This window comes from Danio rerio, chromosome 21 (genome assembly GCF_052040795.2).
Source record: "Danio rerio strain M-AB ecotype USA chromosome 21, GRCz13ab, whole genome shotgun sequence".
NCBI classification, from domain to species: domain Eukaryota; kingdom Metazoa; phylum Chordata; class Actinopteri; order Cypriniformes; family Danionidae; genus Danio; species Danio rerio.
In genome coordinates this window covers 22,900,112-22,913,554 of record NC_141041.1, presented here as the reverse complement: position 1 = coordinate 22,913,554, position 13,443 = coordinate 22,900,112, and the positions used below count along the sequence as shown (strand labels likewise).

At 38.5% G+C, this 13,443-nt stretch overlaps 1 protein-coding gene and 1 pseudogene across 1 annotated transcript; both read left to right on the top strand.

The window, feature by feature from the left end:
• The first annotated feature begins 241 nt into the window (after positions 1-241).
• or93a6 (odorant receptor, family 93, subfamily A, member 6) lies at positions 242-1,749 on the top strand. Its single transcript, NM_001423395.2, is given in 1 exon segment — positions 242-1,749. A coding segment is annotated over 1 exon segment (954 nt). The 5' UTR covers positions 242-359; the 3' UTR covers positions 1,314-1,749.
• A 2,781-nt stretch (positions 1,750-4,530) lies between these two features.
• On the top strand, positions 4,531-6,352 carry or93a10p (odorant receptor, family 93, subfamily A, member 10 pseudogene; annotated as a pseudogene).
• The last annotated feature ends 7,091 nt before the right edge of the window (positions 6,353-13,443 follow it).

Below are 13,443 nucleotides of genomic sequence, written 5' to 3'. Positions count from 1 at the left end.
TTTTGTTTTTTCCATGAAACCCACTTTCAGATGTTGATATAATAAATGCATAAATCTTGAATAAAGTAAAAAGCACAAAAATGTCCCTCTTAAAACAGTTTGGTTAATAACGAAATGCACATAAAGACTATAATTTGATATTGTGGAATGTATTTGATGCACACACACACATAAACCACCCACTGGGATTCAGTCTGATAGTATTTAAAATGTGATGCTCTGGTATCTATCTTCAGAAGCACCCAGCACCTGCAGCACATACTGTAGATTTGCAGATTCAAAGGTTGGCAGACTGTTCTCAATTTGGTGATCTACAGCATCTGTGATTAATATGGTCTTCATGTTTTACACTTCTGAAAATGTCTACTTTGAATGGATCTACATCTAACAACACTCAGAGTCTGATGGATCAATTTGCACCAATGAAGGCATTTTTGCTTGTGACACCATGTGTTATTTTCCTCTATGTCAATGGAGTCATGATCTTCACTTTGAGGAAAAAGACTGTTTTCCAGCAGACATCCCGCTATTTTCTGTTCGGTCAGATGCTTTGGGTTGATACTTTAAATCTTTTTATGAGCGTGTTGTTGTATTTATGTGCTATCAGTAGGATTTTAATTATGAAGAATGTTTGTCTTCTTCTTCTCATTGCTGCAACATCTCTCTATCAGATCTCTACTTTAAATCTGTCATTAATGTCACTGGAGAGATATGTGGCCATCTGTTTTCCTCTCAGACATGCAGAATTCACCAGTTTTGAAAGAACTCATATAGCTATCGGTGTCATTTGTTTCATAGGTATGCTTCAATCTCTATCTGAGACTATTATTTTTTATTGCATTGATACTACAAACATAGCAATGAATTTGTTCTGCTCAAGAACTACTCTTTTAAGGCTGCAGATCTACAATAAACTCGATATAGCTTTCACAAGCATGTTTTTTGCTTTAGCATCCTTTGTTATAATCTTTACTTATGCCTCTATATCAGCTGTGGCTAAAACAGCTGCCTGTGATAAAATGTCAGCCCAAAAAGCCAATAAGACTGTTCTTCTGCATCTAATACAGCTGGGTCTTGGTGCATCATCCATCTTAGCTGGAGTTATCCAAGAAGTTATTTATGTTAATACTGACTTAATGACAGCAATAAATGTGATGTATTTTTGCTTTGTAGTGTTTATAATGTTCCCCAAATGTTTAAGTCCTCTTATATATGGCATGAGAGACCAGGCTTTCAGTTGTATATTCTTATATTACTTTACATTTGGTAAAGGTGGCACAGTTAATCCAGTTATCAAAAAGCAACATGCCTAGTAGCAATGACACAACAATAGCATTTTCCAAGTGTAACCATAGACATCTATTAAATTACACACTAATAAACTAAATCTAACTTGACTTCATTTTTGGCTGCATGTAAATACAAACATTTGTTTTAAAAGAAAAGGTATCTTCTGAACAAGTCACTGATCACTGACCAAATGTTTTCGTGCATCCTTGCTGGGCGTGACTAATAACTATGGCATAAAGCAGAGGTCTCAAACTAAATTCCTGGAGGGCCGCAGCTCTACATAGTTTAGTTCAAACCAACTCCGACTCACACCTGCTTAATAGTCTCTAGTAGTCTTAAATACCTTGATTATTTGGATTAGCTGTGTTTGATTAGAGGGTTGAAGCAAAACTGTGCAGAGCTGCTGCGGCCCTCCAAAAATTAAATTTGAGACCTATGATATAAAGCATTATGGTGGGATCCAATTTATATTTATTTTAACTAAATATATATATATATATATATATATATATATATATATATATATATATATATATATATATATATATATATATATATATATATATATATTTTTTTTTTTTTTTTTTTTAAGATACAGACAAATGCAAACTATTTTTTATTATTTATTTTGTTTTTTTATATGCTATCAGTTATATTCCACAAAGATTTAAATTAATTCTTCACTTTTGACTCACATTTGTGGCCTATTTTTTTCTTATCATGCCTGAACAGTGCATGAATATTCATCGTTCATAGAATACTTATGAGTATGTCTGATAATATTTTTCATCTGAACAAAATCTTATTTGTTTTTTTTGCCTAGAATACAAGCAGTTTTTTTTTTTTTTACTCATTTTAAGGTCAAAATTATTAGTCCCTTTAAGCTAGTTATTTTTTTTTCCAATAGTCTTTGGAACAAACTGTTGCTATACAATAACTTGCTTAATTACCCTAACCTGCCTTGCTAACATAATTAACCCAGTTAAGGGTTTAAATGTCCGTTTAAGCTGTATAGAAGTGTCTTGAAAAAGATCTAGTCAAATATCATGTACTGTCATCATGGCTAAGATAAAATAAATCAGTTATTAGAAAGGAGTTATTAAAACTATTACATTTAGAAATGTGTTGGAAAAAAAATCTGCACTTTGTTAAACAGAAATTGGGGATAAAAAACATGGGGATTAATAATTCTGACTTCAGCTGTGTGTGTGTGTTCTATATATATATAGAATAAACACAGCAGAATATTGAGTAAAATATGCATTAATGTTCATGTTTGCCAGAATCGTTTTATTTTGCATTATACGTGTCTGTTTCAATACAAGAGTTTTAATACATTTAATAAATAATACATATTAAATAAAGTCAGTTTGACTGCATAATCTTGTATATCAAAAAGAAAATCAAAACAAAGAGTCTAAAAAGCAATGGGTTACTCTTCGTAGCCCCAGTTCTCTAAAATATAGTGTGGCGAGATCCACAGGCATCCATGCCTAACCTCTGCAGTAGCATCCAATTGCACCAAGTCTGGCTTATGCCCCTTTACCTCTGTGCATAAACCTTCTGCATGCACTGCTATTCCTCAGTGAGCATATTTGGTTCTCATGCAGCAAGTGGGGCAAACTTGGGTTTGAGAAACATCTTTCTACTCAATGCTTCAGAGAACTTTGGTTACAAACAGTAACCTATTGTTTTATAAACTTATTTTGAAAGAAACCAAAGCAGATCATTAAGACAAATTTAACATTGACAATCATATAAATTGTCAATCAGCATTAAAATAAGCCCCTATAAAAAATCAGGTGTGTCCTACTATGTTATCTCTCTCGCTGTGAGAGACCAGTTTAAACTCTCTCCTGAAGACAACAAATTTTCATGCCTGGCTCTTCTTGCCTCTCTTGCCAGGGCTCCAAACACCAATGCACTGCAGAGCTCTGCAATAGAGTCCACAGTCGTTCTTCAACCACAAATGGAGCCACCTCTCCTCCCGGACCAAGGCTACATGCACCTTTAAATGCTGAGGCATGCCTTCCCCATCTATGTCTAGGTTCCATCAATAGCTCGAAAACACAGAATTAGTATTCTCTGCTTTTTTAATAAATCCAAACTACAAACACTGTACTTTTCTTTGCAACCAGGAACTGCATCTTCAACTCTGCCATCGAGTGGTCAACAAATTATGACAGGGTCAAAGCCCGACATATACACAACCAGATCCAAGCTCCTCTTCATTCAGAGCATGCAGGGCAAGCAGCAAAATACATTCTCCAGACCCAAAGACAGCCAAATCAAGTTCCACTGTGATGGAATCACAGTTCCAGTGATTCCTTTCACTTTTCGTTACCACCCATCCTTCTCTCATCTCCAGTGTCATACAGAGCGGGAGCATGCCACCACATACGGCCCTGGTATCTTTTCTTCCATCTCTTTCACACACACTCACTTATACCACTCCATAGCCACATTTCCTTCCATCCCACCAAACACATGTGCCCTGAACCCCCATCAGTATCCAACAGCCTAAAAAACTAATTTGATATCTACAACAAAGTCCTCCTTGTTTGCTGCAAAATGTCCTGCTCACTCTATCAAAACCCATTTATTCCTCCCATCCCAAAACCTTCACAGCCCAAATCCACAAGCTTAGTCCCGCAACCCCCAAATACTTCCAAAGTCCTTACCCTCCTCAACCTTCCTGATCAGCGCTCCTCTGCCTTCCTTGTCTGTTCCAATTTTAACACCAGTAGGTTTAAAAGACAGTGCTGTAAATGCATGCATATCTGTAATTTTTGCTGTGGTGTGCATAAAACAACCAATAAAATTGCTTTATCTACCACATCTACCATAACCATATCTATAAACAATTTACGGTCATGTCTCTCACCCAGTTTTCACCCTGGCGTTATTAATCTCCTATCCCAAAATCTCATATGCACCAATCTGCAGTCCGCTCTCATCAAACCAGAAAAAGTCAATCACTTAAAGAACAAAGTTGATGATAAATTAATCCTTTACCATTTTTCCACTAATTAAAAAAATAATAATAATTAGCCCGATTGGAATAGCCACCAGAAAATTCTCAGGTTAAAATTGGTTCATAATCAACTTCTTGCCCCTGCACAATTCTCTGTGTCTAAGTAACAACAGTCTAATTCTACACAAACTCCCAAACAGCCCTCCTCATCAAAGAAACACAAAGAACTCACCCTACACGTCAAGTTACCTGACAACCCAAAGCCCTAAAAGTCCTTACCAAGTATATCTCTACACTATGTAAAGAATACCATTCAGTCCACACAGACCACACACTTGATGCCATGTTAATTTTTCATGTTCAGGTATTCTGAGATGCTCTGAGCTCACATTTACCTCCCGATTCAACCCAAACATTCATGCCACCATCTCTGACCTAGTAGCACTAGATTGTGACACAATTTCCTTTTTCATTAGGTAAAGCAACAGGCCACTTTATCTATCTCTATCTAATCTTAAGTCTCCAGTGCTAGCCTTCCAAAAACTCCAAGCCTATACTGCTCAAAAAAGCTCAATCCAAATGCCTATTATACTCCCTGATCACAAATGATTCCACAAACTTCTGAAGTCTGTTATGCTCCACGGGCTTTAAACAGCTACATTCCATCTGACCAATGTAATGGTTTAAAGGTGTGGTCAATCAACTATTTTGAAAAGCTTGATTTGTGTTTGGGTGCACTGTTTCATGCTAAGCTGTAAACGTTTACATTTAGCTTTAGCCTAACTATCTAGGAACTGTTGGCTTTCTGTTTTTACTTTTTCTTTCTAACAGGTGTTGATATAGTAAACAAAAGAACAAAGAAAATGTCCCTTAAACTGATGAATTCACAATTCTGTTATCAGAATTATTTTACAATCAATAATTCACAATCAATTCAGCTACATTTGCTATTATGGAATACTTTTTGATGTACACACGTAAACCCCCCACTGGGATTCAGTCTGACAGTATTTAAAATGTGATGCTTTGGTATCTATCTTCAGAAGTATCCAGCACCTGCAGCACATACTGTAGATTTGCAAATTCAAAGCATTCTATGGTTAATTTGATATTTTTTTTAAATGTCTAATTTGAATGGATATACACCTAACAACACCCAGAGTCTGATGGATCAATATGTACCAATGAAGGCATTTTTTCTTGTGACACCATGTTTTATTTTCCTCTATGTCAACGGGGTCATGATCTTCACTTTGAGGAAAAAGACTGTTTTCCAGCAGACGTCTCGCTATATTCTGTTTGGTCAGATGCTTTGGGTCGATACTCTCAGTCTCCTTATGAGTGTGGTGTTGTATTTATGTGCTATCAGTAGGATTTTGATTATGAAGAATGTTTGTCTTTTTCTTCTCATTGCTGCAACATATCTCTATCACATCTCTATTTTAAATCTGTCGTTAATGTCACTGGAGAGATATGTCGCCATCTGTTTTCCTCTCAGACATGCAGAATTCACCAGTTTTGAAAGAACTCAAATAGCTTTCGGTGTTATTTGTATCTTAGGTATGATTAAGTCTCTATCCGAGACTATTATTTTCTATTGGATTGATACTACAAACATAGCAATGAGTTTGTTCTGTTCAAAAACTACCCTTTTTAGGCTGCAGATCTACAATAAACTCGATATAGCTTTTACAAGCATGTTTTTTACTTTAGTAAGTTTTGTTATAATCTTTACTTATGCTTCTATAGCAGCTGTGGCTAAAACAGCTGCCTGTGATAAAATGTCAGCCCAAAAAAGCCAATAAGACTGTTCTTCTGCATCTAATACAGCTGGGTCTTTGTGCATCATCCATCTTAGCTGGAGTTGTCCAAGAAGTTATTTATGTTAATACTGACTTAAAGACTGCAATACATGCTATATATGTTTGCTTTTTAGTGTTTATAATGATACCCAAATGTCTAAGTCCTCTTATATATGGTATGAGAGACCAGACTTTCAGTTGTATATTTATACATTATTTTACATTTGGTAGAGGTGGTGCAGTTAAACCAGTTATCATAGAGCAATGCTTAGTCGCAAAAATTTAAAAATAGCATTTTATTATACGGAATATGTTTGTGTACATTGAGATTAAATATTAGACAAAACTATATGTAATAAATAAGTGATAATAATTTGTTTTAAAATAATTTTGAATTTGAATCACACTAAAACAACTAACCTGTTGCAAAAGAACAAAAGTTTTGTTGTTGTTGTTTTTAGTTTTGTTTTGTTAGTATGATATAATATTCTGACCATGGAACATTAAAATATCATTATGGCTTTTTTATTTCAAATGAAGTATTTTTTGTGTGTTTTTTACAAAAACATTTTTCAGACTTGCTTTTGATCTGCTCCTTTTTGAAGACAATTAAATTATTTTGTAAAATAAAGTTTTTATTCAAGATGGGGGGAGGCTATTTCTGTTTGTCTAAAGCAGTGGTCACCAAACTTGTTCCTGGAGGTCCGGTGTCCTGCAGATTTAAGCTCCAACCCTAATCAAACACACCTGAACAAGCTAATCAAGGTCTTACTAGGTATACTTGAAACATCCAGCCAGGTGTGTTGAGGCAAGTTGGAGCTAAACCCTGCAGGGACACCGGCCTTCCAGGACGGAGATTGGTGACCCCTGGTCTAAAGCATATGCTTGCCTTAGTGAAACTTGATCAAACTTTTTAAAAATAATAAACGGTAAAAATAAAGTTTTCAGTGGTTTTAGGGATAATGTTTTGGATTTGTACCTATTGTATGGGATTTAACTACTGACCAGTCCAAAGCTTCATTGTGACTACATGTGACCACTACATGTGAAACAAAAAACAAAGTCTACACGCATCTTAGCCAGTCCCTGATCATTTATCAGCATCTGTATGGGTCGTTTTGGTGAAAAGACATGTTTTCCAATAAAACAAATGCATATGATATTTCACATTCTTTCACTGTGATGGGTTATTTGAATAAACATGCACAAAGACAACTTGTAATTGCTATAAATGAGCAAATTTTGCTAAAAAGTGACAATTTTGTGCACATGCACTCATCGTGAAAAGATTGTGCTTATTACTTTACTATTTAAGTTAAGACAGTCATAGGACCAAAAGATCTACCAGGTGTTAAGATACCAACAGAACAGACATTAGTGTCCTCTGTCGATCTGCCAACAACCAGAGGTAACAAACCTAACAAACTTACCTATCAACCCTCCCCCCTGTCCACAGATCCATAATATTCTAACAGCTTAGAGTAATTTGACTGAAAAGGGTCCAGGCAATCCAAGGCCTTTTGCATTTTTGATTGACACTTCATGAGCCAATAGTGGAAAGGAGAAGTGTCACCATCCTGGAAGCCCCCAGAACATGGGATGGTCCCATCCTATCTCTTGACAGTTTATGAATGGACCCGGATGCAAAAGGCTAAATTAATTAGGCCAGATGTGCTTGTGATTTAATCATGGTAAGATTCCAAATGTGATGTTATTTAATCATGGATTAAATGGACAGAATAAAAAAAAAACTCTTCCACATCAGATAGCTATTTAACTTTTGAAAAGATTATTATCCAGGTAGTGAAAAACTTTCAACACATCGACCATAGAAGTTAATAGTGCCATGGTGACTCTTATGTCCATGCACAAAAGTGTCAAAAGCAAATTTACAATGGCAAGTCATTTGAATGTGAAAATGGCAAAAAAAAAAATGGCACTTTAAGAAAATTTCAAGATTTCTAAGGGGTTTAAACTCTACTCCACCATCACTTCACCTACTCCACCTTCAAAAGGTGTTTCCAGGACTACAAGCCTAACCATGCCCCATATCCTTACCTCTTCATCTCTCCGCCATCCTGTGGGAGACAATTGTCCAACCTCTATCATCCTTTGTTAAACACCTTTTCTCAGATTTTTCTATTACCACATTCATTGCACACCTACATGTTTCAAAAAACATTCAAGATGCTCAATCAGAAGCTACCACACTGAATTCAATTGTTCCACGGGTCCCCTTCAGATGCTATTTCTGACTCATAAACCACCCTCTTCATCAAAGATATTCAAATAAGTTACTCCTGCCTTTGTTCCACACTAACCCTCTATCTAGCATTGATGGCCCGTGACTACTTTTCGCACTCTTTATCCTTACTTTTTTTAGTTCCCCAAGCACTGTTAAGCTCCGCTTTACCACCACTCACCTCTCAACAGCTCTGAATTCCACAGGAGTCTACCTTGAGCTTTGACTCCCGCAGTAGTCATACCACCCCTTCACATCCACGCTTCCAGTATTTAGCCCCCTCTGGTGTGTGTGTATATATATATACACACACCTTCCGTCTTCCCCTTCTTTCTCAATATCTTCTTTTATCCCACCACTAGATCCCCTTTTCTCAATTTGTGTTGATTTCCTCTGCCACTTTTTCTTCATTCAGCAAAATATCACTTTTTTTCCAGCGTAGGAAAGAAACTATGGGTAAGATTCCCGCAGTAGTCTCACCCCAGCTACCTCCTGCAGGAGTCTCCATCCCCCTCCCTTTCCCAGACTTGCGCAGGAGAAATGCCCCCTACAGCTCTGAATCCTGCAGGAGTTACCCTGAGCTACTACTGCCACAGCAGTCATTCATTGCCCCTCCCCAGCCTTTAAAAAACTCTGCTTTTATTCTTTTTGGCATTAAAATTCTCTGGCCCTTCCCTTCCTGCACTTATTTTGCACCTTCTTTTACTTCCTTACAGTGCTGATTGCTTCCACTATTATTTTCCACTTTTGCATCCCTCCCTATATATTTTGTATCCTTAACTTATCATCCCACTGCCTCCACAATCCCCTCCACAAATTTTCTTCCTTCAGTGTCGAGTTTCTCTTGTAACTTTCTTTTTCTATCATTGATTATTCCGCTGCTTTTCTTTTTGCCGTTAAGGCCCTCACTCCATAAAGCTCTAACTCCAATAGTAGCTCTTCCTGAGCTTCAACTTCCAACACTGCTTCCTTAGGAGCCTCTCTTCTTCCTAATCTTTCCCAATATTATATCCAGCAGCCGGAAATAGTATTGGTCTATCTGCATTTTGGAGGGGTTCTTCAATGCGTGGCTGCTGTTCTGAGCTAATAAAGGCATTTTGGGGAGTTTCAAGATTTACCTGAGCTCAAACTCCCCTCTCACACTGTAATGGGAGGGAGCCCTGGGCTCAAGGATCTTATGAGCTCAGGGCTCTCTGCTGGGACAGCATGCCAAACACGCTTTATAATCAATCATCAGCTAAGGTTCTGGTCCTTACCAAGCCAGTCAATGTTTCTGTGCGGAGTTTATATTTTCTCCCCATACCTGCATGGGTTTCCCCTGGGACCGGTTTCCTCCCACCATCCAAAAACATGCAACCTAAGTTAAGTCACTAATCCAAACCAGCACCATAGACATGCTTCTAGTAAGTAGTTATCTTTTCATAGCAATTCCTGTTTGTTCATTAGCTACAACAACAGTGGAGTTTTGAGATCTACCTAAGCTCAAACTCCCCTCTCACACTGTAATGGGAGGGAGCCCTGGGCTCAAGGATCTTATGAGCTCAGGGCTCTCTGCTGGGACAGCATGCCAAACACGCTTTATAATCAATCATCAGCTAAGTGTGAATTCTTGAAATAGTAGTTATTTACAATGCTTCATTTAGTTTTCAATAATATTAGTAAAAAAAATTTATTTGTCTCACCCAATCATGGATTGCTCTTACCATGAGTGTAGCTACTTAGGGGAAAGAGAGGCGGGGCCATGCTTAGCAGCCACAGCCATTGGACATTTACAGTTTTGGCTGGATTAAGTTCTGTTACCTATAAAACTCTAGAAATGTGAAGTTTTATGGCTTTCGCTTTGGCTTTACGAAGGGTTTCTATGAACTCACTTAGTTTTACTCACTTACCGTCCTTGCAACATTCCTGCCTGACATGGCTATCTGGAAGAACCACACTTTGCTTGCATCTGTCCACTGTAACATTTCTACAGTTGCCCATATCATACGTTGCTGTGGCTACATTAATGAGACTCAAGCCACAGGAGTCAATGCTGCTACTATGTACATTAATGACTCGCACAAACTCAGTCTGACCCGGTTCTGCTCGTATTACTGCTTTCCCCTGAACACTCGAACGCTGCCTCATACAGCAGTAGGGTCAGTCATTCAATTCCTCTGAACTTTGACTTTCTAAGTTTTGTAATTCTGCAGAGGAACAGGTGTCAGTAGAATCCTTGTTCAATCAACTTCCTGCATTGCTGAAGTCGATTCTCTGTAACCTGGACAACGAGATCCAAGGAAATCCCCTCTTTCCAAAATAAAGGACATTCCAATCATGTAATTGCATTGAAACCAACTAGCTTTGCCAGAGTTTTTGTCAACCAACTGACAAGTGACTGGTAATTAAATCATAAGTACAGACAAACCAACTTTTCATTTCTTGCTGAAGCTAGTGTGAATTAAGTTTAAGCAGTAAATTTTATTCAGATTCTCTGCTTGATGGTTTTCTCAGGTTGCAATGCTAAGTACTTAGCAAATTCTAGACATCTGGGACTCTTAGTTGCTCATTCTCAGTCATTCACTCTTCCAAGAATTTGGGAAGTTTTGAGTGTGTATCTGTGTGTCTGTTTTACATAGAATAGTTTTATCTATGTGTAGCTTAATAAATTTGTATTTCATTTCAAGATCCTAGTTGTTGTTTTGTCTTTCTATGTTACTGCCTCAACTATATGGTCTTGCTACCTTATTTGTCATATAGTGAAATACTGTTTGTTTGTTTTTGTTTTTTATTGTTGGCACTGCTGTCCCAACTGTCAATGGATCTCGCATAGGAAACCTTCCACTAGCCCACTTGTACCACTCTGCATTATCAAGGCCACACTCTGCCCGGGGCCATGAGAACATCCTGGTCATAGTTGTTTATTCCACCCATTATCCAATGGCAATTCCCCCACGTCAGGCCATAGCTAAAATAATTGCCTAAGACACGGTTTATTTCTTCAGTTGGGTAAGGATTCCATCAGAGATCCTGACTGACCAGAGCACCCCCATCATGTGCTTGCTGATGACTGAGATCTGCCGACTACTCCAAGTGAAACAACTACGCACACCTGTTTATCGTCCCCAGACTGATGGTGTGGTTGAGTGCTTCAAGCAGACCCTTAAACCCCAAGCCTCAACCAGTTTCATGCCAATTAAGAGCTGCTGTTTTACCATTCTCCTTGCGGTTTGTTGGATCTTGACTGTGAAGCTTGGGAACAGCAGTCCACACCAAATCACAGTGTGATCAAGCGCATATGGAGCATGTGAGAGTGAATCAACAAAATGATGTTCGTCTTTCGAGAACACCTGGCCATGTCCCAGCAAATCAAGCACCGTCTTTATGACCGGCCAACCCAATCACGGGAAATCCAGCTAGGGGACCAGGTACTAATTCTTATTCATAGAGCTAGAGCAAAATTCCTGGCATCCTGGCAAGGGCAAGGTATGATAGTGGTGAACATTGGGCCGGTCAACTATAAATTACATCAGCAAGTGTGCCAATGAGGAACAAATGGTTCTAAACGTCAACCGGTTAAAGCGCTGGATCACTCCTCAGGGGAGCTATCCGCCTACACCCAAAAATCATTCCCTTGGGTGAGCAGTTATTGGCCAGCCAGAATGAAGAGATAGAAACCTTGGTCAGTCAGTTCTAGGATGTGTTCAGCAACAAGCATAGATGGATTACTATGCTGCAGCAGCACATCTGCACACCACTGGGATAAATCATCCGACAGCGGCCCTACCGGGTCTCAGAGGAGATGGGTCTCAAATAAAGGAGATGAGTGTCACTAAGCCCTCCCACCACCCATGGTTCAGCACGGTGTTCATGGTACTCAAACAAGATGGCACCCTTTACTTTCGTAATGATTTCTGTAAGCTGAATTCGATCCCCAGCTTTAACGGATACCCCATGATCAGAGTGGATGAGCTCCTGGACCGCCTGGGCTCAATCAAGTACATCTCCACCCTCAAGCTTTCAACTTCAGCTGCCCCTTTATCCTGCAGATGGACGCATCAGATGTGGGGCTGGGTGTTGTGCTATCGCAGGTCCAGCATGGAGAAGAGCACCTAGTCACCTTGATCAGTTAAAAAGGCAACTCAATGATGGGAAGCTGTTTAAGCGGGCAGGGAATGTGTACTGGCAGGTGGGACATGCCTGGCAGTAGCTGCATACATCAGCTTTGAGGCAAGGTCAATAGAACTGATCTCAGATCAGCTGGGCATCTTCCAGGCATCTCTACCCAAGGAGAAAATCAACAGAATGGTTCTTGTAGCCTCTTTTCTTCTAGAAAATAAATATTGCTTCAAAGGGGAGCTCCTATCCATCCTCAATCATTTGAACTTTCCAATGTGCATTATTCTGCAAGGCTGCCCCTTTATCTCCAACCACCTCTGTTAAGATGTTTGGATCTCAGCTATTGATCAATTTATCTTAACCACAAAGCACATCACTAGTTCAAAAACCAAACATCTTTCTCGTTTTTCTTTCAAGAATTTTCAGGCAGATGCCACCAGAGGCGGAGAAGCACCCAACCCCAACACTTTTTTGAGCTGATTTTCCCATAAATCACAAATCTTCCTCTAGAAACATAATTTTGTTCAGTTGCCCCAGAACCTTATTTTACAGCACCTTTTATAACTTAACTTTTCCAGATTTTTCCCTTTTTGACATCACTTCATTCATCTCTCAGAATACAAAAGTTAGCGTATTCATAAGCTGCTCTGACTTTACATTTTCCTCCAGATTCAACCCAAACATGCATCCCACCATCTCTGACCTAGTAGAACTAGATTGTGAGACTATTTCCTTTTTCATTAGGTGAAGCAACAGGCCACTTTATCTACATTTTCAATCTCTAGTCTTCAGTGCTAGCCTTCCAAAGACTCCTAGCCTGCATACAGCTCAAAAGAGCTCAATCCATATGCCCATCTTACTCTCTGATCACAAATGATTCCAGTAACTCCTGAAGTCTGTTATACTCCACAGGCTTTAAAAAGCTAAGGCAAGGCAAGATTATTTATATAGTACATTTCACACACAATTGTAATTCAAAGTGCTTTACATAAACAGGAATAAATGAAACAATTATAAGAAAATAATAACAGAATAAA